This window comes from Lepidochelys kempii, chromosome 3, assembly GCF_965140265.1.
Source record: "Lepidochelys kempii isolate rLepKem1 chromosome 3, rLepKem1.hap2, whole genome shotgun sequence".
Lineage (NCBI taxonomy): Eukaryota > Metazoa > Chordata > Testudines > Cheloniidae > Lepidochelys > Lepidochelys kempii.
In genome coordinates, this window is record NC_133258.1 from 4,185,267 (window position 1) to 4,212,072 (window position 26,806).

Here is a 26,806-nt window from a genome sequence, read left to right on the forward strand (position 1 = left end):
TTGGCGAAGGATCACAGAGAGGGTGGGGGAACTAGACTGTGATGAGGAAAGGAAGAATCGCTCGGGTGATATAAGGTTTCCCGAGGGGAAGGGTTACTGAATGCTGTTGTCATGTTTCATCTGATTAAGTAAAAGCTCAGTGTTTTGGCAAAGCCAGAAGTCAGGGACGTGTCGTCTGTCAGGGGTTGTTTAAGAGATCCGCAAGGCCCTCAAAAGAGAGTTAGGATATTGACAAGCAAGGGTCTTGAGAGGAAGAATAATGGGGAACAAGGCTATAGTAGTGCTCCACAGATAGTGGTGTCGAACAAGGTGTGTGGCATGGGGACGGTCAAGTCAGTGATCTAGTCTGCTGTCCTGTATCTCACAGGCCATAGAATTCCACCCCATTACACCACTTTGACATCATCTGCACATCTGATTGCATATAAAGCGGATCCCTGCCATGCCCCATCTCCAGAGGAGCAGCTGACAGAGGGAAGCAGGAAGATACCACAGGGTTAGGCTCCAGAGGGGCTGGGGCTTGATGAAGATGTGGGCTCTTTGTTTCTGCCTTGCATCAGGGCTACACCCACCCCAGTTTGTTTCCTCTTGTTCCTTCACATTCCCTAGTCCCAGAGGTGGCAGCAGGGAGCTGAGAAAAGTTTACAGCTTAAAAACGCTTGGTTTTAGCCATACTTAAAAACAAACAAACAAACAAAAAAAACCAAATCATCCCCTCTACCGGATGGAATCAGAACTGCCCCACCGAGTGTCAGCAGCCCTACACTGCTAACAGCTAATGGAGAGTCTCCTTGAGCTCCAGCAGTTTTGTGCAGTTGTGAGTGGTTGGGATCTGCAGTATAGTAACACCTGTGAATTCTTAGAAGGCTAAAGCTTGGACACAATGGTGTGTTGTAAATCCTATCCTGCCCCGCCTGCATTTTAAAACAAATACTAACATGTCTGGCCACAAACTGATCAGCAGAACCCACTTAAGGCCATTTCTTGCCCTTAGGCAGCTAATTGAAATGTGCTGTTTTTACTCAGTCTATTCAGGCTATAAAAGTGAGGCAAAACACCATGAGATTTCAGACCTTAAGTGCTTCCAGCATTGTGTTAGCTGGATTCAGGGCATCCCAGCACAGAGAGAGGGCAGCTCAGACAGGAAATCGTCTTAAACAGGAAAAGGACCCAGAGTTTAAAGGCCATAATATTTTTATTTCCCATTCCCTTTCGTTTTCTCTGCCATTTGTAATTTATAACCCTGTCTCTGAAGCCATCTGTCTGCAGGGGAGCCTTCCAAACACATCGAGCAGAGCTGCCTCATAATTCACTGGATTCCTCTGCTTTGACAGCTTCAATTAATCCTACATTTCCCCTTCACAAGAGCACGTGAACTTTGGCTTCCCAGAGCTGTTAGAACTCAGAGGTGGAACCCAAAGTCCTGGGAGAGATGCCAGTTACTAGTCCTAGCCAAAGGTAGGCATATCTAATTTCCCAGATTCAGAGTTTACGGCTAATAGGGGCCATGATGATCACCTGCCGCTGACCATGCTACAGAACACCGGCCATAGATTTCACCATGTGATTCCTGCATCAAGGCCAGAACTTTTGATTGGGCTATAGCACCTCTTCCAGAGCCACATCCAGCCTCGATCTAAAGCAAGGGCATCAAACTCATGTCCTGCGATGGGCCTGACCTGATGCCCTCCCACTTGAGCAGGCCACAGTCAGCAAGAGCTATTAAAACAGAACAGGCTGAAGAGAAACTCTGCTGGTCATTAATTACATTCATTCTGTTTAACGTTTCCTTGTCTTTGATTTGCCAGGTTGGAGTCTCTATGTTCCCGCTGGTAGCTAAGCGCTCTTCAGTGCCATTCCCCCTCCCATAGACACATATTGCTTCTGCCAGACTCACGCCTCCCCAGCACCTCTTAAATGCAACCAAGCGGGTCTACGCCGGTCCGTGAGGTTTGCTGACTTGCTGTGCTGGTGTCTGGACTACAGGGCATGTGATCTATAGAGCAAAGCCGCATGCTGTGCTCCAGGAGCCCCGTGTGGGCCCTGCTGGCGTGCACTCAGTGTTCCCTGGTGTCCAGAGATGTTGTCCTATTTGAAACAAGATGGACACTAGCAGGTTCCACACAGGGGGGTGAGAGCACCATGCAAGTGTGCTCTACAAATCACTGCCCCACAGTGCGGACTCCAGGGCTGGGCAGCCAAGCCCAAAGATTCACGGGAAATCTGCAAGCTAAGTGAAACTGTTCTGTTTGATACACCTGATTTAAAGACTTCAAGTAATGGAGAATCCACCATATCCCATGGGAAGCTGTTCCAATGGCTAGTTCCCTAAAATTGGGCAGGTCCAATGGCTAACTAATAAAAAATTGCATCTTTTCAGTTTCAATTTGTCCCGCTTCAACTCCCAGCCATTGGCTCATGTTGGGCCTTCGCCTGCTTAAGACGAGAGCCCTCTACCATCAGATAGCGGTTTCCCAACCCCATTTGAGGTGCACAGGGTCCCCCCAGCAGTTGGGAGTCAAGTGAGGGAGCAGGGGTTGTGATGGGGCTTAATGAGAATTCTCTGAGATGCACCCCAACCTTGACACCTTTGAGAAGGACAGGGATTGTTTCCCCTCCCCTGCAGGAGAGGGGGAGCCCCGCTTGTGTAGAAACTGGTTCATGCCACAGCATGCTGCGGCTTCCTTTTAGATGAAGACAAGATTCTTTTCCAGGGGGCTCCCCCCGGCGGCCCCTGCTCACTGCGGGGGTTGGTGAAGCTCTTTTAGTGCTTCAGAGGCAAGCTAGGTATTAGCCATGACTAGGGGCAGGTACACTAGACTTTGGGAACTAGCTGTCTGTGGCAAACCCAATAATCTGAGCACAGCAGTGGGGTTGGATTAATAGAGCCCAGAATACCCAGCTAGTTGTTAGCAACACAGTCATTATTGCTATTAGGACCAGCTCTATCTTAGGTACTTACGTGGCCCCCATCACAGCCAAGCACTTCCTAACCTCTTTATTGTGTTTGTAGGGCAGAACTACTATCCCCATTATACAGATGGGGAAACTGAGGAAGGGAGACTATGTGACTTGCCCAAGGTCACACCTGGAGTCTGCAACAGAGCAGTGAACTGAACCTGATTCACTTACATTCCTGGCTAGTGCCCTAGCCACCAGAGCACCCTTCCAAGTGGGCCCCTAACGCTCGCTGTAGCCGCAAAAGCAAAGAGCGCGTATTCCCTATTTCATTGCAGCAGGCCCTCAGAGCAGCAAGGGCTTGCCCATAGTCTGAGCTGCAGTACCCGGGCACAGCTGAAGATGGGGTGGCAGCCATGAGCCTGGATCTTCTGACCTCCATTCCACATCAGAAGCCCCAGGGTTCTCTCATTCTTTCATTTCCTTCACATTAGTTTTACAGTAATATTATTAAAGCCAGGCAATCAGCCAGTGGCAGGAACGTTCCTTATGGCCACAAGAGGTCAGATGGGCATGGCCATAAGATTCCAAATACCTTGTTTAAATGGATAGAGGGATACATCTACACAGCAACTAGACACCAGCGGATTGAATGTCTACACTGCAATGAAACAGCTCCGTGTCCCCAGCCCGGGAGGTTTCAGTGCACATACCCTTAGCTTCAGGTCTGCAGCTTGAATGGAGTCTGGCCTGGCAGTGACCAGAAGGCTGAGAGAGCCACCCGACAGCCACTCCTCTAACGGGTCAGTTAGTCTCAATCCATCCCCTAAATAGGAGAAATTTGACATCACTAAGCTATCATCCTAGTGGGAATTAGCCTCCCCTGCAGACCGCTCAGGCATTGGGGTAAGCAGTGAAGACCCACTTCTCATTTCTAGAATAGACCCCTCTGGCACAGGGCTGAAGCGCATCAGCAGGGCTGCAAAGGAAGCCTGCTGCACTGCCCAAGCCGTGCCTGGTCTGTGGTTAGAGGGTTTCCACAGGGCTGCTAGACCTAGCCCCTTTCCAGGAGCAATTCAAGCCCCCACACTGGAAATTCCTAGCTAAATCCACACCAGGAGCCAGAAAGCAGAGTTTCCGGCCCCAAGTCCAATAATGGCTAACCGCGCTTTCAGTAAAGGGAAGCGGAAGCTGTGCTTTACAGCAAGCATGTGACAGCTACTAGCCCAAGCAGCAACCAAGTAAAATTCCCTCTGAATAACTGGCCGGCAGCTGGCTAGTAATCCTGCAATACACTCAGGCACTAGCCCAGCCGCACTTGCGTGCTTCAGAGATTTTAAGGCCAAAAGGGACCAGCAGGTTTGACCCTGGGAAGAACACAGGCCAGCCTGAGGGGGGCAGCCAGCCAATACCGCTACCGAACCCAATCAACTCCATTTGGAAAGACAGCTTGAAACCATCACGTGAGTTCCAGGACAGATGTTGGAGAGAAACAGAGACTAGCCTGGCTGATGCTGTGCAAACTGCTCCCACCCAGCCCCATCAGCATACCTGACCCCTGATCAGATAGGGTCGCCTCGCAGGAGAAGAATGTAGTCCCGGGACCTACTCAAATCACTGGCCCCTCTGCACAGGTGAAAAGCACCAAACACAACAGGGCCCAGCCTGACTGTGGGGTTCACAGTCACATCATCAACCCCTGGAGACAACACTGCAGGATTAATAGAATTGCTATCCTGGAGTCTCCAGAGAGAGCTCACTTTCGACTCCTCTAGATCACCTGCTTCCCTGGCAGAGGTGGAGGCTGCACTGGGGCATGACTAAGGGGGATAAAACAGCAGCAGTGGGGGCCAGGAGAGGATTCGGATCTGCAGAGGGGGGCAGACACTGGATCTCTTTGTGCGTTTAAACTGCTCTTCCCCCACTGTAGCAAGAGAGGATACTCACAGCGCTTTTTCAGACCTGTACAACACTCAGCTGAGACACATAGATCCTGGTTAACATTGTTTCGTTGCTGATCAATTAGGGAACATGCTCGTTTAAAGTTGCGCAATGCTCCCTTATAACACTGTTTGGAAGCTGCCTGCTTTGTCCACTGCTTTCAGGAGGAGCAGCCCGTTGGCGCAAGCCCGGGGGGGGGCTTGGAACCAGGGTGGAGCAGCAGCCCCCCCATCAGCTCCCCGCTCCCTTAAGTTCCCTGTGCGGCAGCCGCCCAGCAGGGTATCAATTGCGTGCAGCTCAGCTCTCCCTCCCACCCTGCCATGTGCTGCTCCTGCCCTCTGCCTCAGAGCTGCTCCCAGGAGCCTGCTGCTTGCTGTGGGGGGGAGGGGGGGGTTAATATCAGGGTGCCCCCCTCCCCCGCTTACCCTATCTCCACAACTACTCATACGCGAGCCCTCCCTCATGTTCCTCCCCCAGCTACAATCCCATGTTTTGAGTCCACACAACACTGTGAACAGAGGACCCCCGACAGCAACACGCTTTAACAGCTGTTATGATTTTAATTCTAACATATATACATGTTGCGATAGTTACCACCATCATTTTGAATGTACTATTATCCACATCACATCACGAGTTACTTAGTTACGTGTTCCGAGTCGGCTTACGGGCTTTTCAAACGCCAACACTCTTTATTTGCAAAGTTAATCCTTTAGAAGAGCGGAGCCATGCGTGTAGCCCAGTCCAATTTAGGACTATCCTCATCTACAGGTGTGCAGCCTAACACCACACCCCCAGCATGCATTGCTCCACCTCACTCAGAATGGTCAGGCTGCTATGCAGGCCAAGACTCGTCTCCAGAGGCGGCAGCTCCATATTAAAACGAGGGCAGCTACGCTTTACTACATTTGCAAGATAGGTGGAGCTCTCTGGCTCCAGGCGGATTTTCAATCTGCCCATCAGCTGGGCCAAATACAGGCACCCCTGGTTTATAGGGATCCCCTGGTTTTGATGAACACACACATCCCATCAACAAGAATCACTCAGCAAGAGGGGAGCAGAGTCCTCAGGCCAGCAATTCTGATTTCAGGCTTGAATTTATACCAGGGAGACATTACAGTAATGGAAACATTTTTTAAATAAGTCTATTGCCAATTCACTAAGGCAGCACAACACTCCTGTAGCTCACATTAAGAGCCCCTCCCTCAAAATAAATATATCAAGATCCTTGTAGATCCAGAACATATGCTCCACCCCCCCTTCTCTCACACTCACACACACACAGTTAAGATACTGTCTTTAGGAGATACATGGCACAGATCTGGTCAGATATTGCCAGTGAAGGTTCAAACAGGGCCTGAAACTGAAGTCAGAATTTGGTTTTTTGGCATCTTATTGAGAGTGAAAAATTAAGACAGAGTCCATCTCACGATTCAGAAAAGAGAGAGTGCCCAATTCACATGAAGTCATCTGAATCATTGCCATCCTGTGGAGAAAGAAAGAAGGGAATTATTGAGATACCTTTTTAAAATGGAAGTTTAACACTGGCGAGATAAGTTGAAAGCCACTGGACTACACTTTCTTCATTTGCTGACCCTAAAAAATTTCAAATGGAGGTGCAGACACCTTTAGAAATCTTAGGTAGTCTGCAGACGCTCAGACAAAGCTGCTGGTGCAGTCAGCTGTCTCTCCCATGGTTTAAGGAAGTGGCGGAGTTTTTTCTGGTTTCCATACATAGGCCACAAAATCAGCCTCAGCTTACTCAACAGGCTCATGGTCAAAGTTCTGAAACTAACAAATCCCAAAGCTAGGTCCTTTGGATGTTGCTGCTAACATTTCACATGTTGAATACTAGTATTCTCCTATTCATTCAAGAAGTATGCCCCACTGAGAGATTTCCCCTCTAACTCAAAGCCTGGGACCCAACCAGCCAACTGTACAACTACAGATGAAATATAAAATCTGCAACGCTTGCTAGCCATCCAGTAAATGAGCGCCACACGTTCCTAGTACAGCAGGTCATCCATCCATGTGTAACCCTGGGAGGCAGGGGCTGGCGATTAAGCTCGGATAACCCTTGACCTGGTTACTTCAGTAACCTTTACCTATATCATGCGACTCGTGCCATGAAGTGGAGCTCAGTCTCTTGCCAGCACTCCTGTGTATCAGCCCTTTGTGACCTTAACTTGATCTGACTCCAGCATAAAGGCACCAGTCTGACAACACATGTAGCTTAGACACAGAGAGGGCTGATGACCCCATACATGGGCATTTCCTTTATATTTCCTCATATGGCATGTCACTAACCAGACACAGCTTGCACAGGCATAGCAGGAGGAGCCGCTGCTTAAACCGCATAGTTCTTTTTACTCTATCACGGTCATCTGTGATCTGGAAACCAGCCAGAAGAGTCACCCCTCCCCCCCAAAAAAACAAAAAACACCCCATGAAAACCATAAACCTATCCCAAGCAGCTGCTGAGCCTCTGGGGATGTGATGGGTGAACAGATTTTAAATTAAAATTTGTGAGAGGCACTCTGAGCTCCTCGTTTGCCTGGAGATATCACCAATGCAACAGAACGTGAGGGTACTTGCTTTCAGAGAAAGAATCATAGAATAGAATCATAGAATATCAGGGTTGGAAGGGACCCCAGAAGGTCATCTAGTCCAACCCCCTGCTCGAAGCAGGACCAATTCCCAGTTAAATCATCCCAGCCAGGGCTTTGTCAAGCCTGACCTTAAAAACCTCTAAGGAAGGAGATTCTACCACCTCCCTAGGTAACGCATTCCAGTGTTTCACCACCCTCTTAGTGAAAAAGTTTTTCCTAATATCCAATCTAAACCTCCCCCACTGCAACTTGAGACCATTACTCCTCGTTCTGTCATCTGCTACCATTGAGAACAGTCTAGAGCCATCCTCTTTGGAACCCCCTTTCAGGTAGTTGAAAGCAGCTATCAAATCCCCCCTCATTCTTCTCTTCTGCAGGCTAAACAATCCCAGCTCCCTCAGCCTCTCCTCATAACTCATGTGTTCCAGACCCCTAATCATTTTTGTTGCCCTTCGCTGGACTCTCTCCAATTTATCCACATCCTTCTTGAAGTGTGGGGCCCAAAACTGCACACAGTACTCCAGATGAGGCCTCACCAATGTCGAATAGAGGGGAACGATCACGTCCCTCGATCTGCTCGCTATGCCCCTACTTATACATCCCAAAATGCCATTGGCCTTCTTGGCAACAAGGGCACACTGCTGACTCATATCCAGCTTCTCGTCCACTGTCACCCCTAGGTCCTTTTCTGCAGAACTGCTGCCTAGCCATTCGGTCCCTAGTCTGTAGCTGTGCATTGGGTTCTTCCGTCCTAAGTGCAGGACCCTGCACTTATCCTTATTGAACCTCATCAGATTCCTTTTGGCCCAATCTTCCAATTGGTCTAGGTCCTTCTGTATCCTATCCCTCCCCTCCAGCGTATCTACCACTCCTCCCAGTTTAGTATCATCCGCAAATTTGCTGAGAGTGCAATCCACACCATCCTCCAGATCATTTATGAAGATATTGAATAAAACCGGCCCCAGGACCGACCCTTGGGGCACTCCACTTGATACCGGCTGCCAACTAGACATGGAGCCATTGATCACTACCCGTTGAGCCCGACAATTTAGCCAGCTTTCTACCCACCTTATAGTGCATTCATCCAGCCCATACTTCCTTAACTTGCTGACAAGAAAGGATACCAGGCACAAAGCAAAGGGATGCAAGAGCCCTAGTACGCACAGGGGAAACGATGCCTTCCTCACTCAGTTTAGCTCCTTATGTAACCCAGCTCCCATTCATCTCTCAGCACTCATTTTCCTTATGTTTGCCCGTGGTCATCTCAGTCCTTGTCTCACTGCTCTGACTCCCAGCTCTGTCTCATAGCATGCGGCTCCTAACACAAGATGCTTCCTTCTCTCCTCCTTTAAATCCACCTCTTCAAGTAATCTCAGCTGCCTCTCTATAGTCTCCTGGCCCTTCCTCTCCTGGTCTATTGTCCCATGTCTTGGCTTCAGCAGGCCTTTAGATTGCCTACTCCTCAGGGACAAGTGAGACACCCTTGGTTTAAGGACTATGTACACCTTTAGTCACAGAGTAATACAAAGATATGTGATTCCACCAGCCCCAAGACAAACCAGACATTGGACTAAACAGGCAAAAGGACAAACAGAATTTCACTTAAAATTCTTACTCCCCTTTTGGTGGCTGTCCCACCATAGCACAGTCATCCTTCCCACACAAAACGTCTCATCCCTACTGACAAGAGGCTCTGTACGCAACCAAAGGGAATTCAGAGCAGCAGACTGGAGAGAAAAAGGAGCGGATGCATCCTTGTCCCGTTTAACATCTCTGGAGGACGTTGCAGGAAGGAGACTCCCTTTCCCTGTAATCATGCACTTCCCCTCTCCTTGGATTTTGTTCTGTAACTCCAACGGTAAGAGGGGGATAACGCGTGGAACAATTCACCACATGCAGCTACTGGGCTGAAACTTGCTTTCGCATCTGTATCCTCATACCCTACTCTGATTCTTATTCAGGCTCTGGAAGCAAGGTCTTCACAGGTGCCAGCCTGAACATACCTGGTTGGAAGACATGTTCTCAGACTTCATTAGTGAAGAGTAGCTCCTGTAAGGGAAGAGAAATTATGTAGCAAGATGCATTTTTAAATGTACATTATGAAACAGGGCAGAGTGCCGACAAGATTAGCCCTCCTATTCTTCAGAGGGAATTCAAACACATCAGATCTCAACATCAGCTTGTCTTCCGAAGAACATACTCCGTCCCTAACTGAAGAATCAGTGTACTGTGGGGAGCAAAGATACCTTGGCACAAAAAACACTTAAGTCAGAGATAGAAGAGGTCACCATAGTCCATCAACTAGGAGCCAGTGAATGGGTTTTCTACAACATTCTTCACAGCTTTGTCCAGATACACTACCAGCGAGACAACTAAGAAGGGGTTATAAAATCCTTTGCTTGAGGATTACTATAAAAGTGGCTTGTGGATGGCTAAAGCAGCTCATAGGTGAGAGAGATGGTGTGAGCTGTAATCCAATGTCCCCACCAGCACTCCTCTTGCCTTCAGAAATTGAACTGGGACTCAGATGCCTCTGTGTTGGGGCTGTAAGTTATTGCTCCTTTGAATTACTGAGTGCACCAACAGGAGCTGTGGGATCTAGGCTCCCCGATTCCAGCCTCATGACCATCTAAATTACTTACTATTTATTGTAACATTTTATATGTACAAAGCAGTCATAGGGTCAGACACACTCATGTGCGTCCAGGTTTGTTTGGTAGTCGGGGGTTAACAGATCTACCTTATCTACTCTTTTCTCAAGGACCAACATGGTCACAAATGTTTTCTGCCTGTCTGCTGTCAGATTGGAAGATCAACACATGCAGCTGTTCATCACTGTGCATTTACAGGCGTACATAATGCCTTTCATGTACATTAGGATTAATTTGTGTTTTTAAAATCACTATTTGTGAAGTGCTTTGAAGCTTGACAAGCACTACACAGGCTTTGATTTTCACTAGAGCAATTCAGTGCTTTATAGATATAGCAGGCAATTCTACCCATTTCACAGAGTTCAGTGACTTGTCCAAGTTCATACAGCAAGTTGGTGGCACAGGTGGGAAAAGAACCCAGGAGTCCTGACTCCCAGCTCTGCGAACTATTCCTCACTCCAGTTTCTAGTAAGTGAATTGGGTGAATACATCTAATTCTCAAGACAAAGGCAAAGAAAGGGTTGCCAGGTACAGCAAATACTATTTCTTAAGACTGTACCAGTCTAAGACAGAACAGAGTACGACTGATTCAGCAGGAACCACGACATGCCCTGATCAAAGTCTTGCTCCCACCACTGATAGGAAATACTCACAGTTAGAGTTAGTCACAGCCATTACTCACCTGAGATCTTCCATTTCTTTCTTTTTCTTCATTTCCTCCTTCTCTTTCCGTTTCATCTCTTGGATCTGGGCTTTCTTCTCATTCCTCTCCTCTCTGTCCCGGGCTTCCTTCTCAGCAGCTAGGTCAGGGAACCGCTCCACTTTGGTCTTCTCTAGCCTGTTCAGTATCTCATTCACCTTCTTCTCCACTGTCACTGTTCTCACCTTTGGGATGGAAAGAACTATAATCCTTACGAAAAAACGCTTCCACCTTGCATTTCACTGAGAAAGACTTTCCACACAGTGAGGTAAATTACAAGAAAAGGAGCATTTTCTCCTCTACATTTGGCTCCTGAATCTCATTTAAACAGATGGACAGTCATGGCCATCTGGTGCTGTTCAGTGGCCTGTGTGAAAAGAGCTGGGAACTCAGTACAATCTCCGACGGGCACAAGAACACAAACCACCATCGCAACTATCACTAATGGGTTTTCTTGGCTGCAGTCTCAGCAGAGGGGCCCAGGATTGACTGAATCATGCAGAATGGTCATCCACCCAATCCTGAAGTGAGTTTCAGTGGACATGCTGGCAAGGGAAGCTCATGCTGCTGAGTGTGTTGTGCCCATTCTGTGGACCAATGTCTTCAACCCAGGGTTCCCCAGTATTGATGTGTGTTTTAACAAGCACTTTGCACTTCTACAGAACCTGCCACCCAAGGATCTCAAACTAGTTTACAGTCAAAAGTCTTAACACACCCAGAAAGGTACAATCCCAATTCTCAAGACTGGAAAATCAAGCACCAACAGCCTGAGTCAAAATCTGTTGAAGTCAATGCGAGTCTATTGACTTCAAAGGGCTTTGGATCAGGGCCCCAAGAGATTAAATGGCTTCCCCAAAGTCACAGAGGAAATCTGTGGAAGGGTGAGAGGCGGACTCGGATCCAAGACCTGGGCCTTTACTGCTAGACGATCTTTCCTTCTCTCCCCTGACAACCTAGCTCTTTTACACACATCGTTCTAGTGCTCTGGAAGTCAGTCTTTACGATTTCCTGGCAGGATGCTCACCTGAGTGCTAAGAGAGAACTCTTCTCTGAACGCAAGTCTGACTGTCAGCAATTTTGAAAGTGACAACTAGATTCATGCTTTAAGTCTGGAAGTTCCTTCAACATTGAAAATTATGAAAAAACCCAGATTTTACAGGAAAAAGGATCCGATGAAGCCTGATTTTCAAGACTTCCCACTTCCAGAAGGTAGGGGTCACCTATTACAAATGTTACCAGTCAGAAGCAAACCAGCTGCGATTATGGTGTTACCAGGCCAGAGGGGCTTCAATCTTACTGAAGACGATAATCCAAGCGTAGGTGGAAATTCAAGCAGAAAGTGTATCTGACACTTGGTTGTATATTGGCAATATTTTATACTGACCATAACGAATTACTCAGCTCTGTATCCCTGTTGTAACTTGTGCCTTCCATTTGTTGTAGTGGTTTTACTTTACTACAGGGGTTCTCAAACTTCATTACACCACAACTCCTTTCGGACAACAAAAATTACTACATGACCCCAGGATGGGGGACCAAAGCCTGAGCCCATCCTAGCCCCACTGCTCCAGGTGGCTAAAGTCAAAGCCCAATGGCTTCAGCTCCAGGCAGGGGGCCTCTAACCTGAGCCCTGCTGCCCAGGACTGAAGCCCTCGAGCTTCGGGTGGTGGGGCTCAGGCTTTGGCGTCGGGCCCCAGCAAGTCAAAGCCAGCTCTGACAACCCCATTAAAATGGGGTCCCGACCCACAGTTTGAGAACCGCTGCTTTACTATATTCCGATACCCAAGTGGAAACTTAGTTTAGCCCACCAAAAAACAGCTGGGATTTTTCCCATGCCCCTGGACCACAGTAGTTTCCCCTGATTTAGAGCCCCTGTGTGAGACTCAGTATGCTCACTCTCAATATGGCAGTATGATGGAGAAGGAAGGTACTGCAGTCAGCTGGTGGGTTTCTTTGCAGCTGCATAGCAACCACTTACATCCTTTTGTCTGTGAAACCCTATCTGTCCCACATCCATGTCAGCTGTTTTCTTCAGGTTGGTCCACGGCGTATACACCACGTTGATGTTGTTCATTTTGCAGCCTACAGAGCAGTAAGGGGAGAAAGGAGAGTTCTTGTATCAACGGCTCAGAAGTGGGAAATATTTCTATTCTCCGTCCCTACCCCAAACCTTCTGACGAGCAGTCTCCACAATCAGCCAGAGTCATGCTGTGTTACATAGCTTCTAGTCAGTAACATTTGTAAGGATCTGTCCTCTTCCTCCTATCTGAAGTAACAGCATTGCAATGGAACAGAAGGACTTTGCTATATCGCGTTCTGTGGCAGCAAGGGCCAAAAAAGTGTTAACTAACTCCAGATGGAGTCTGGCTTTGCCAGAAGGCTGCCTGCTACAAAGAGGGCCTCAAGTGGGTATTAGAGGGAAAATTGCAAGACCCCTTTTGGCTTAAAGGCACCATCAGGAATCAGGAGATTAAAGTTTCAGTATGAAAATATCAGCAGCAGCACCAGCTGTTGCAAGTGACATCTGTTTCCCATGAAAACAACAATCTATGAAGTGTACTTAAACTTCACATTATTCTGATGTCAAAAACAAGAAATTTCAGGAATTTGGGATGGAATAGACACCCCCACAGACACACTCCCCCCGCCCCCGTACACAGTCCCTTAACCTCCATAGGAGACTTGCCAATTTCAATAGTAAATGTTACCTTGAATGCTATTGGCCTTCACTAGATGGGCGCAGTCTATCAAAACTTCTTTGGGAATATCATCCACTGTTTGCCCCTAAAACAGACCAATAAAACATGAGTGGTTTACTGTGCCATTTGAGGGAGCAATATGGGACTTATGAACACAGAATAAACACCACACCAACAGTGCACTTGGACCATGCTATGCAAACAGGGGTATGAGCCCCTGCATTACACACACAGCTTAGAATACTTTACACTTCTATAGCACCTACCAGCCAAGGATTTCAAATCACTTTACAAACAGTTTTGCCTCTATACCCCTCAGAGGTATTAGCCCCATTTTACTGAAAGGGGAATGAGGTAGAGATAGGACTAATCATTCTAGGTCTCACAAATCTATGGCAGAGCCAGGAGCTGTGTTCCCTCAAAGCTGCACGGTCACCCAGGAGTGAATCAGGTACCGTGCACATCCAGGGGTGTGTGTTCAGGCGCCCTCCCCCTGCTGCTCTGCAGTCATGTTGATCTTGCCCTCTGCCTTGGAGCCCCCGGCGAGCTGCTCCTGGGACCCTCCTGCTTGCTGTGCAGAGCACGGCAAAGGCAGGAGAGAGAAGGGGGTACTGATGCGCACGCACGCGCACACACACCCCTCCCAACATGTACTTGTGTTACTGTTGTTACTTCTTGGTACTTCCTGCAATGCACATATATTCTTGGTAATTTTATTCTTTCAAAGTGCTGTTATTTGTGGTTTTATTTCTCTTTTATGCTTAAATTTAATTCTTTGAGCAGTGAGTTCTAAAATGCTTAACCTGTCCTGACTGGAGTAATTATCCCTATGGTAACTTTTTAAAAATATATATTATAGTGAGGTTTTTTGTTTCTACTGGTGGCACACATCACCTCGATATTAGTGCACATAACAAAATTCATTCTGCACATGGATGGAAAAAATTAGAGGGAACATTGATCAGGCGCTGTACTCAGATGAGGAGACTTCCAGCTTTGTCCTATATTTTGGTTGCACCATTTCCCCTGCCCTTCCTAGGTTGCATACTAACAGATGCCCAAGTTCTGCTACACACCTGCGCCCTTGCAGACCGCCATTAACATCAGAGGCTCCATGTTGTGAGCAGGTGGGTCTATGCATTCAGAGTTCATAGTGGAATGGGAGCCTCAGATTGTAAGATCTTCAGGGCAGGTATCGTGACTTCCTATGTGTGTGAATAATGCCTAGCATATTATGCGCATCATCAGAACACAAATCCCCCACATTTAGGTGTATAATCTCAATAAATATTGGAGGCAACAAACCCTCCTAAACCAGGAGGGACTAGACTTAACATTCCTGAAAGTTCGAGGGTTCAAAATAAGCAGAGAAAGCCAACTCCTGAAAAAATATTTTCTGGAAATGAGAAGATACAAACCCAATTTTTAAGCAATCCTTTGCAGGTCACTGTTATATCAGTACATATTTGTTTAACTGCACCAGGATTCTGTGATTACCTTGTGTAATCGGAGGTACACGTGTGCAGAGGAGAGCTTATCCACATGAAACCTACAGAATAAAAAGGCACATTTAGCAGAGGGTCTCTTGCTCTGAAATAAATGCTACAATACAGCTTGCCATAACAGACTAGGAGTCCCATAGGTAAAAGCATTAAAATAAATTCTGAACATGCATATTTGACAGCATGCAACGGAATTGTTACACCTTATCAGGTGTTTCAATCTTTGAGCAAATATTCACCTACCTGTAAGAGGAGGAAATTGAAAAGCTAAATATTTTCTTTGAAACATAATATACTTAGACATTAACAGAAAGATCTTATGAATAAGATATTGCGATTTGCTCCCTCTAGTGATTCCTAGGGAAATGACATAGATGTCTACCCTTTCTAAAAAAAGAAAAGGAGTACTTGTGGCACCTTGGAGACTAACAAATTTATTAGAGCATAAGCTTTCGTGAGCTACAGCTCACTTCATCGGATGCATAGAATGGCTTTCTAACTAAATAATGATATGAGAGAAACAAATTAGTATATCACTATAGCAAAGCATGTTATTAAAAGTGACGGTTACTCTAACAAGACCCAAGGATCTCCCATCATAGGGTATGTCTATATTGCAATAAAACACTCACAGGTGGCCCATGTCAGCTGACTTGGGCTCATGGAACTTGGGTGCCCGGGTTATAAAATTTCAGTGTAGATGTCCGGGCTCAGGCAGGAGCCTAGGCTCTGGAGCCCGGTGATGCTACACTGCAATTTTATAACCCTGCAGTCCAAGCCCCACAAGCCCAAGACAGCTGATACAGGCCAACCGCAGGTGTTTTACGGCAGGGTATACATACTCCCAGAGTCTTACATTCTCAATTTGCAGAGCTGGTGCAAGAAAAGCAGAGGCAGGGCACACTTCTTACTCACTAGCTCCACCAATATGCCTCAGTCCACCCCCAAAAAGACCATCTCTAGGAATGAGAAGGGAGGACAGTCTATGTGGCCCACTCAATTGTTAGCCTCTCAACTGAAATGGCTAACAAGGAAGCAAGTATCAATTATGATGATGGGGTTTGTATGTGGAAGCCTGTCTACTGAAACAACTGGCCCATTCCATTTATCATCTAACAGCTTTACAAGGCCCCAAGCAAATTTGGCCACTGCCAACATAGAAAATTTGGCAAGGATTAACACAAACAGCCATCGATAGTATATTTGCAGCTAACAGTGAGTTGTCCTAACTGCCCTCTCTGATTATTTCCTTTTCCATGTAGGGGGACCAAAACTACGTCAACATGCGTGGTAGAGAGCAGTGCCCACAGCCACCCCTGTGCATGCGACCAGTTAGGTCTGCTTAGGTTATGCACAGCTTTTGCCTCTCATGATTCTGAGAGTCGTTCAAGCTCAACTCATGGAGCCAGAACAAAGGCAAGAGCTGAGACAAGAAGACAGGGAATATTTCACTCTGCCAGGCAGCGTGTGTATACAGTAGACATGATGGTGACATTGTGTATATACATGTACAAGAAGAAATCAGACAAAGGGATTGGGTTGGAGACCCAGCATGCTCCTGCAGAGAGGATACTGATCTGGGGGTCAGGAGACCTCGGTTCTATTCCCATCACTGTTGCTGATCTGCCATGTGACCTGGGACATGTTATTTCACCTCTGTGCCCGTCTCCCCTATCACTAAGGCCCTACCAAAGTCTTGGCCATGAAAAACACATCACGAACCATGAAATCTGGTCTCCGCCCACGAAATCTGGTATTTTATGTGCTTGTATACTACATTATATAGATTTCATGGGGGAAACCAGCATTTCTCAAATTGGGGGTCCTGACCCACAAGGGAGTTGTAGGGGGGTTGCAAGGTTATTTTAGGCAGGTCTTGGTATTGCCACCCTTACTTCTGTGCTGACTTCAGAGCTGGGCAGCCGGAGAGCAGCAGCTGTTGGCCGGGCCCCCAGCTTTGAAGGCAACGCCCCTCCAGCAGCAGCGCCGAAGTAAGAATAGCAGAACTGCAACCCCCCCTACAATAACCTTGTGACCCCCCCCCCCCCCACAATTCCTTTTTGAGTCAGGACCTCTACAATTACAACACTGTGACATTTCAGATTTAAATAGCTGAAATCATGAAATTTACAATTTTTTAAATCCTATGACTGTGAAATTGACCAAAATGGACCTATTCCTGAATAGCTCCATGTGTGGGCACACCTATTCCATGTGCACACAAGCCATGTGGATAGCTCAGTGGTTTGAGCTTTGGCCTGCTAAACCCAGGGTTGTGAGTTCAATCCTTGAGGGGGCCATTTAGGGATATGGGGCAAAAATTGGGGATTGGTCCTGCTTTGAGCCGGGGGTTGAACTAGATGACCTCCTGAGGTTCCTTCCAACTCTATGATTCTATGACAAATGCTTTGGGGGGCAGGGACCAGCTCTTACTATGTGTGTGAGAAAGTACCTAACACAGCGTGTCCCCAGCCTCAGTTGGGACCTCTAGGTGCTACTCTATAACAGCCCTCTGTGACTGTGTTTAAACTAGTTAATATTCTGAATAGCACCTATAGTAGCCAGAAGAGCCTCCCACTGAAGTTCACTATGAAGGGCATTTCATTTCACAAGCATAAAGGACTTACATGGCTCTTTTCAGTACCTACCAAATATCTTCAGGCCAGCCATATTTTATCAGGTCTTCATCTGCAGGCATTAAAAAAAGAATACTGAGCAAAGAAGGATACCTCCCCCAGCAGCCAGCCAAACGGCCCATTGGGAGACCGGCAATGAGGGGAAATGATTGCTTGAGTTAGGGTCCTGAACTCATTTTGACACACCACTAGTTACTTTTTAAAAGCTAAAGGGCCTTAATATCAAGAGTGTTTGCACTACAATATGGCACCTGGAGAGTGAGTGTGATGGATCCCCAAATAAGGCCTGAAACACACAGTGCTCTCAGGCACAAAGGTGCGAAGGCCAAAACTCTGAACAGTTCTAAGTTCTCCCCCTTTTCCTCCACTCCAGTCTCAGGGATTTTTTTTATTGGGAGACACTGATCTTTGCATAACTATCCTATGTAGGAGATTTTCAAGAGAGCAATTCCCAAGATAAAAGCACCAACTCTCTTCAATTGAAGTGCTAATTTTGGTTTTGCCTTAAGTACTGAATGGCCAGCAGTGACATGAAATAAAGCAGGACTGTACCCTGGTTTGTTGGAAGAGGACACAGCAACAGAAAACAATTTGAAGAACACTAACTCAAGATGGGAAAAAACTGACCAATTATGCAGGGAACAATTAAACTAAACAAATAAAGTGCTGTCAAACCATACTAGGCTTCTACCATTGTTTCCTTGACCATTTTATAGCCTGACAAAAAGTCCAGAGTGCCCACTGACTTCAGATCAAGCCCACACACAGCTTCCCCTCTCACCAGTCCCAGACAATGGTATAAAGTAATGCTATAGACTGCATAAGAAGTTACTGTATAGCATGATTTGCAAAGCAGCTATCATGAAAAATCTGCCTTCTATCAACGCAGTAAAATCAAACAGAAAAATTAAAAAACAAGGTTAAAAAGGCAAAAAAAGCAAACCCCAACCTATCAAGCCTTGCCAAGTATTTTCATGTACTTACTTTCATATTTATCTTTTCCCATGTAAATTGTGTAAACGGAGGGAACAACTGAGGGATAGAAAGAGGACACATCAAAAGGCGTTTCAGACAAAACTGTGCACAGAGGTACTGACAAATACACCATCTATGTCAGTGGCTCTCAAATTTTTTTTTTACCGGTGACCCCTTTCACACAGCAAGCCTCTGAGTGCGACCCCCCCTTATAAATTAAAAACACTTTTTATATATTTAACACCATTATAAATGCTGGAGGCAAAGCAGAGTTTGGGGTGGAGGTTGACAGCTCATGACCCCCCCCCCATGTAATAACCTCGTGACCCCCTGAAGGGTCCTGACCCCTGGTTTGAGAACCCCTGATCTACATCTCCGAACATCTAATCCATCCCATTCCCTTCCCGGGGCCAGAGCAAGACTGAGTCACTTTAAAAAGTCATAGAGAACAAAGAACTAAGTTTCCACCAATTCCCTTGGAAGACTAGTCAGCAGTATGACAGTCCTCGGGGCAAGACACTTCATGAGGTTCGGGCTCACTTTAGCTTTATATAAAAAAAAGTAGGGTGCAATCCTATCATCTCAGCATAGGACTGGGAGTCAGAAATTCACAGCTCTGATGCTGACTCCCTTTGTGGCCTTGGACAAGTCACCTAAGTTCTTGAAAAAAGAAAAGGAGTACTAGTGGCACCTTAGAGACTAACCAATTTATTTATCTCTAAGGTGCCCCTAGTACCCCTTTTCTTTTTGCGAATACAGACTAACACGGCTGCTACTCTGAAACCTAAGTTCTTGAAGCATCCTACCTAATTCCTCTCTCTCCTTGGGTGTGCACACCCACCACTCTGCCTAGACATCTGTATCATGCCATTCTGGGAAAAACTGGGCAGCTCTCCCATAACTCCCTCAGCAAGGGACAGCGCACTTGACGACAAGGCAGGGGAACAAGAGGGGCAATATACTTTGGGATATCCAACTGTAGAGAAAATTGGGAGGAAGGACCACTGCCTAACCATGTTATACAGTCATTTAGGTGGTCCCTTACATATGGCAACACAGAGTTACAACCTTAGTAGCAAAAATAAAGTTATATGCTAGCCTAGGTCACTGGCCACAGTGACACATGGTTAGTTTCCATGATTACTGAGTAAAAACCATACTGTGTGTGAACATAAGCAGTACTTAGAGCCAGCCAAATTATCAATTGCTTACAAACTCAGAAATTACAGTAAACAGGGACTAACATCTAGCTTATATTGATAAAAATAAAAACGTATCTAGGTCTCAGTGTAAATATAACACTGAGTCCAGATTTTTACTGGATAGCTACAAATAAGATACAGGAAGTAGAGAAATCTGCTGAACCATCAAGACTGAAGAGTTTCACGCAACATTGACCTGGCCTCTGAAAAACAGAAGACGGAAGTCAGCACGGTGAGAAGTTACATGGAGGAAGCACTGTAGAGAAAAGTCTCCTTTAGAAACACGGGGTCTGATCCCAAGCCAGTTGGAGGAGCTCCACAGAAAGAAAGGCTACTTACCTATATGGCAGATACAATGGTGGTAATATCAACCATATCTCACATACTATGAATCAGCCCCTTTGGGGGACTTTTAGTGACCTGGGATGGTTTTGTGAAAATGAAATCAATCCTGACACAAAGCTACAGGAATGGATTAGATGACCAGCAGCAGAACCTTTCAACTCGTATGATCTGATGCACTTGGGTTTCAATGGACAATATTTTAAATAACTCCCAGGAGGTTATTGTTCTCTCTCTAATTCTGGCCACTTAAGACTTAAGTGTATGACATCACAGGAATCCCCTAGATCACAGGTTTTCAAACTGTGAGGTGTGGCCTCCTGAGGAGAGGCAACAAGGTTATCAGGGGGCCAGAGGACTTGATGTGAAGTAGAACATTCCTGCATCCTTTCCACTTTCCAAGGAGCAGGAGTCAGGGAAGACGAAGACAGAGCCTCTCCACAGGTAGAAGCAATGACAGTGGCTAGCACACAACAGAGTAGGTCGGCAAGACACAGGAGAAGGAGTTCGGGGGGCCCAGCGGGGGATTGGGGGGCCCGAGTCAGGGCTGTGGGTCGGAGGGGGGATGAGGCTGCAGGGTTGAGAAGGCCTGAGGGACACAGAAGGGGATTGGGGGGCCCCGAGGGACACAGGAGAAGGGGGTCGGGGGGGCCCCGAGGCGGGGGGATTGGGGGGGCCCGAGGGACACAGGAGAAGGGGGTCGGGGGGGCCCCGAGGCGGGGGGATTGGGGGGCCCGAGGGACACAGGAGAAGGGGGTCGGGGGGCCCGAGGCGGGGGGATGGGGGGGCCCGAGGGACACAGGAGAAGGGGGTCGGGGGGGCCCGAGGCGGGGGGATGGGGGGGCCCGAGGGACACAGGAGAAGGGGGTCGGGGGGGCCCGAGGCGGGGGGATGGGGGGGCCCGAGGGACACAGGAGAAGGGGGTCGGGGGGGCCCGAGGCGGGGGGATGGGGGGGCCCGAGGGACACAGGAGAAGGGGGTCGGGGGGGCCCGAGGCGGGGGGATGGGGGGGGCCCGAGGGACACAGGAGAAGGGGGTCGGGGGGGCCCGAGGCGGGGGGATGGGGGGGCCCGAGGGACACAGGAGAAGGGGGTCGGGGGGGCCCGAGGCGGGGGGATGGGGGGGCCCGAGGGACACAGGAGAAGGGGGTCGGGGGGGCCCGAGGCGGGGGGATGGGGGGGCCCGAGGGACACAGGAGAAGGGGGTCGGGGGGGGCCCGAGGCGGGGGGATGGGGGGGCCCGAGGGACACAGGAGAAGGGGGTCGGGGGGGCCCGAGGCGGGGGGGATGGGGGGGCCCGAGGGACACAGGAGAAGGGGGTCGGGGGGGCCCGAGGCGGGGGGATGTGGGCCCGAGGCGGGGGATGGGGGGGCCGGAGGGACACAGGAGAAGGGGGTCGGGGGGGGCCGGAGGCGGGGGATGGGGGGGCCCGAGGGACACAGGAGAAGGGGGTCGGGGGGGCCGGAGGCGGGGGCCGGAGGGACACAGGAGAAGGGGGTCGGGGGGGCCCGAGGCGGGGGGATGTGGGCCCGAGGCGGGGGATGGGGGGGCCGGAGGGACACAGGAGAAGGGGGTCGGGGGGGGCCAGAGGCGGGGGATGGGGGGGGCCCGAGGGACACAGGAGAAGGGGGTCGGGGGGGCCGGAGGCGGGGGATGGGGGGGCCCGAGGGACACAGGAGAAGGGGGTCGGGGGGGCCGGAGGCGGGGGATGGGGGGGCCCGAGGAACACAGGAGAAGGGGGTCGGGGGGGCCCGAGGTGGGGGGATGTGGGCCCGAGGCGGGGGATGGGGGGCCGGAGGGACACAGGAGAAGGGGGTCGGGGGGGCCCGAGGCAGGGGGATGTGGGCCCGAGGCGGGGGATGGGGGGCCGGAGGGACACAGGAGAAGGGGGTCGGGGGGGCCGGAGGCGGGGGATGGGGGGGCCCGAGGGACACAGGAGAAGGGGGTCGGGGGGGCCAGAGGCGGGGGATGGGGGGGGCCGAGGGACACAGGAGAAGGGGGTCGGGGGGGGCCGGAGGCGGGGGATGGGGGGGCCCGAGGGACACAGGAGAAGGGGGTCGGGGGGGCCGGAGGCGGGGGATGGGGGGCCGGAGGGACACAGGAGAAGGGGTCGGGGGGGCCCGAGGCGGGGGGATGGGGGGGGCCGGAGGGACACAGGAGAAGGGGGTCGGGGGGGCCAGAGGCCGGGGGATGGGGGGCCCGAGGGACACAGGAGAAGAGGGTCGGGGGGGCCGGAGGCGGGGGATGGGGGGGCCCGAGGGACACAGGAGAAGGGGGTCGGGGGGCCGGAGGCGGGGGATGGGGGGCCGGAGGGACACAGGAGAAGGGGGTCGGGGGGGCCCGAGGCGGGGGGATGGGGGGGGGCCGGAGGGACACAGGAGAAGGGGGTCGGGGGGGGCCCGAGGCGGGGGGATGGGGGGGGCCGGAGGGACACAGGAGAAGGGGGTCGGGGGGCCGCGAAGGCGGGGGATGTGGGCCCGAGGGCGGAGGTGGGGGCCGGAGGACACAGGAGAAGGGGGTCGGGGGGGCCGAGGCGGGGGATGGGGGGCCGGAGGGACACAGGAGAAGGGGGTCGGGGCGGGCCAGAGCGGGGGATGGGGGGGCCGAGGGACACAGGAGAAGGGGGTCGGGGGGGCCGGAGGCGGGGGATGGGGGGGGCCCGAGGGACACAGGAGAAGGGGGTCGGGGGGGCCGAGGCGGGGGATGGGGGGGGCCCGAGGGACACAGGAGAAGGGGGTCGGGGGGGCCGAGGCGGGGGATGGGGGGGCCGGAGGGACACAGGAGAAGGGGGTCGGGGGGGCCCGAGGCGGGGGGATGGGGGGGGCCGGAGGGACACAGGAGAAGGGGGGTCGGGGGGGCCCGAGGCGGGGGGATGGGGGGGGCCGGAGGGACACAGGAGAAGGGGGTCGGGGGGCCCGAGGCAGGGGGCCGGGGGGGCCGGAGGGACACAGGAGAAGGGGGTCGGGGGGGCCGAGGCGGGGGATGGGGGGGCCGGAGGGACACAGGAGAAAGGGGGTCGGGGGGGCCGAGGCGGGGGATGGGGGGGCCGGAGGGACACAGGAGAAGGGGGTCGGGGGGGGCCGAGGCGGGGGATGGGGGGGCCCGGAGGGACACAGGAGAAGGGGGTCGGGGGGGCCCGAGGCGGGGGATGGGGGGCCGAGGGACACAGGAGAAGGGGGTCGGGGGGGGCCGAGGCGGGGGATGGGGGGCCGGAGGGACACAGGAGAAGGGGGTCGGGGGGGCCCGAGGCGGGGGATGGGGGGCCGGAGGGACACAGGAGAAGGGGGTCGGGGGGGCCGAGGCGGGGGGCCGGGGGGCCGGAGGGACACAGGAGAAGGGGGTCGGGGGGGCCGAGGCGGGGGATGGGGGGGCCGGAGGGACACAGGAGAAGGGGGTCGGGGGGGCCGAGGCGGGGGATGGGGGGGCCGGAGGGACACAGGAGAAGGGGGTCGGGGGGCCCGAGGCGGGGGATGGGGGGCCGGAGGGACACAGGAGAAGGGGGTCGGGGGGCCGAGGCGGGACGCGCCTATCTCAGAGTGGGGCCGGAGGGGACACAGGAGAAGGGGGTCGGGGGGGCCGAGGCGGGGGATGGGGGGCCGGAGGGACACAGGAGAAGGGGGTCGGGGGGCCCGAGGCGGGGGATCGGGGGGCCGGAGGGACACAGGAGAAGGGGGTCGGGGGGGCCGAGGGGGATGGGCCGAGGCGGGGATCGGGGGGCCGAGGGACACAGGAGAAGGGGGTCGGGGGGCCGAGGCGGGGGATGGGGGGGCCGGAGGGACACAGGAGAAGGGGGTCGGGGGGCCCGAGGCGGGGATGGGGGGCCGGAGGGACACAGGAGAAGGGGGTCGGGGGGCCGAGGCGGGGGGATGTGGGCCCGAGGCGGGGGATGGGGGGCCGGAGGGACACAGGAGAAGGGGGTCGGGGGGCCCGAGGCGGGGGGATGGGGGCCGGAGGGACACAGGAGAAGGGGGTCGGGGGGCCGAGGCGGGGGGCCGGGGGGGCCGGAGGGACACAGGAGAAGGGGGTCGGGGGGGCCGGAGGCGGGGGATGGGGGGGCCCGAGGGACACAGGAGAAGGGGGTCGGGGGGGCCGAGGCGGGGGGCCGGGGGGGCCGGAGGGACACAGGAGAAGGGGGTCGGGGGGGCCGAGGCGGGGGGCCGGGGGGCCGGAGGGACACAGGAGAAGGGGGTCGGGGGGCCGAGGCGGGGGATGGGGGGGCCGGAGGGACACAGGAGAAGGGGGTCGGGGGGCCGAGGCGGGGGATGGGGGGGCCGGAGGGACACAGGAGAAGGGGGTCGGGGGGCCGAGGCGGGGGATGGGGGGGCCGGAGGGACACAGGAGAAGGGGGTCGGGGGGCCCGAGGCGGGGGATGGGGGGGCCGGAGGGACACAGGAGAAGGGGGTCGGGGGGCCGAGGCGGGGGGATGTGGGCCCGAGGCGGGGGATGGGGGGCCCGAGGGACACAGGAGAAGGGGGTCGGGGGGGCCGAGGCGGGGATGGGGGGGCCGGAGGGACACAGGAGAAGGGGGTCGGGGGGCCCGAGGCGGGGGATGGGGGGCCGGAGGGACACAGGAGAAGGGGGTCGGGGGGGCCGAGGCGGGGGGATGTGGGCCCGAGGCGGGGGATGGGGGGGCCGGAGGGACACAGGAGAAGGGGGTCGGGGGGCCCGAGGCGGGGGGATGGGGGGCCGGAGGGACACAGGAGAAGGGGGTCGGGGGGCCGAGGCGGGGGGCCGGGGGGGCCGGAGGGACACAGGAGAAGGGGGTCGGGGGGGCCGGAGGCGGGGGATGGGGGGCCCGAGGGACACAGGAGAAGGGGGTCGGGGGGCCGAGGCGGGGGGCCGGGGGGGCCGGAGGGACACAGGAGAAGGGGGTCGGGGGGGCCGAGGCGGGGGATGGGGGGCCGGAGGGACACAGGAGAAGGGGGTCGGGGGGGGCCGAGGCGGGGGATGGGGGGGCCGGAGGGACACAGGAGAAGGGGGTCGGGGGCCCGAGGCGGGGGGATGTGGGCCCGAGGCGGGGGATGGGGGGCCGGAGGGACACAGGAGAAGGGGGCCGGGGGGCCGGAGGCGGGGGATGGGGGGGCCCGAGGGACACAGGAGAAGGGGGTCGGGGGGGCCGGAGGCGGGGGATGGGGGGCCGGAGGGACACAGGAGAAGGGGGTCGGGGGGGCCGAGGCGGGGGGATGGGGGGCCGGAGGGACACAGGAGAAGGGGGTCGGGGGGCCGAGGCGGGGGATGGGGGGCCGGAGGGACACAGGAGAAGGGGGTCGGGGGGGCCGAGGCGGGGGATGGGGGGCCGGAGGGACACAGGAGAAGGGGGTCGGGGGGGCCGAGGCGGGGGATGGGGGGCCGGAGGGACACAGGAGAAGGGGGTCGGGGGGCCGAGGCGGGGGATGGGGGGCCGGAGGGACACAGGAGAAGGGGGTCGGGGGGCCCGAGGCGGGGGGATGTGGGCCCGAGGCGGGGGATGGGGGGCCGGAGGGACACAGGAGAAGGGGGTCGGGGGGGCCGAGGCGGGGGATGGGGGGCCGGAGGGGGAGGGGCTGGCGGCGCCGCGGACTCACCGCTGGAGGTGAAGTAGAACACCATGGCGGCGGCGGCGGCTGAGTCCCGGCTCCTCGGCCGGCCCGCCCGGGCTGCTCCCCGCTCTCGCGGCCCGCTCCTGGCGCTAGGACGCTCGTCACGCCCCGACTTCCGGCCGGCTTCCGGAACCGCGCACCGGAAACGGAAAGGCTCGCGCAAACCGCCGGCCGTACGCATGCGCCGGCGTCAGAACGGCGGCTTGAGCGCAATTAGAGGTCGGGGAGAGTGGGCAAGCCGTGCGCATGCGCAGATTTGGACTCTGGGCAGGTTGCTGTAGTAGGTTGTGCGCATGTGCGTTGCAGCCGTCTGTTGCAAGGATGGGTGTTTGTTGGTGGGTCCACGGCTCTGGAAGTTCTTGTCGGTGAACTTCCCGAGCTACCTAGTGTGTAGTGCCCAGTGTCCCCAACATGGTGCTGTGGTTAGCACACAGACCTGGTGGGTCTGCAGCTCTGGTCCTGCGTCACCTTGGCCACTTTTGGGGGGCGTGTAATGTTGCATTGGTGCAAATGTCTCTCGTGTAGACGGGGGCTTAGTGCCTCTCTCTGGAGCACTTAGTCCCTGATGATGTGGGCCAATAGAAATGCCGATAGACATTTTGGATTATAACTTCCTTTCGGCAGGGACTGTTGTTTTTGGTATGTGCATGTACAGTGACCAGACGCGCTATCTCAGAGCCCATTAGAGAGAGGCTTGTAGGCACTAATATTGGTTAAGGTAATCATAGAATCGTAGGACTGGAAGGGACCTTGACAGGTCATCTAGTCTAGTCCCCTGCACTCTTGGCAGGACTAAGTGTTGTCTAGACCATTTCTGACAGGTGTTTGTCTAACCTGCTCTTAAAAATCTCTAATGATGGAGATTCCACAACCTTCTTAAACAGTTTATTCCAGTGCTTAACCACCCTGACAGTTGCACCCTTGCTGCAATTTAAGCCCATTGCTTCTTGTCCTATCGTCAGCCCCATACAAATTTCAGTCTGACACAATCTATGCCTCAGATTCAAGGTAAGTGAGGTAATATCTTTTATTGGATCATTGTCTTTTGCTGAAAGAGACAAGCTTTTTGGCTA

The 26,806-nt window shown here is 53.1% G+C and overlaps 1 protein-coding gene across 2 annotated transcripts; it reads right to left on the reverse strand.

The window, feature by feature from the left end:
* Positions 1–5,379: 5,379 nt before the first annotated feature.
* CCDC25 (coiled-coil domain containing 25) lies at positions 5,380–25,919 on the reverse strand. 2 transcript variants are annotated; one of them, XM_073335523.1, is made up of 9 exons: positions 25,719–25,919; positions 18,621–18,668; positions 17,649–17,688; positions 14,996–15,047; positions 13,508–13,583; positions 12,778–12,881; positions 10,782–10,984; positions 9,452–9,497; positions 5,380–6,325 (listed from the first exon to the last, which is right to left on the reverse strand). In XM_073335523.1, the coding sequence occupies exons 1-9, from the start codon at positions 25,912–25,914 to the stop codon at positions 6,296–6,298; spliced, it is 795 nt and encodes a 264-aa protein (XP_073191624.1). In that variant the 5' UTR covers positions 25,915–25,919; the 3' UTR covers positions 5,380–6,295. The 2 variants fall into 2 exon arrangements, with proteins under 2 accessions (XP_073191624.1, XP_073191625.1); XM_073335524.1 differs by lacking the exons at positions 18,621–18,668; positions 25,719–25,919 and having other exon boundaries at positions 17,628–17,674.
* Positions 25,920–26,806: the final 887 nt, after the last annotated feature.

Bases quoted from the DNA above. Each gene is read 5' to 3' on its own strand.
- CCDC25 (XM_073335523.1), bottom strand. From the start codon at position 25,914: ATGCGTACGGCCGGCGGTTTGCGCGAGCCTTTCCGTTTCCGGTGCGCG. The intron at 17,689-18,620 runs GTAAGTACATGA...TAATGCCTGCAG, and splicing joins GGGAAAAGATAAATATGAAA to ATGAAGACCTGATAAAATAT. The intron at 6,326-9,451 runs GTATGTTCAGGC...CTTTCTCCACAG, and splicing joins AGAACATGTCTTCCAACCAG to GATGGCAATGATTCAGATGA.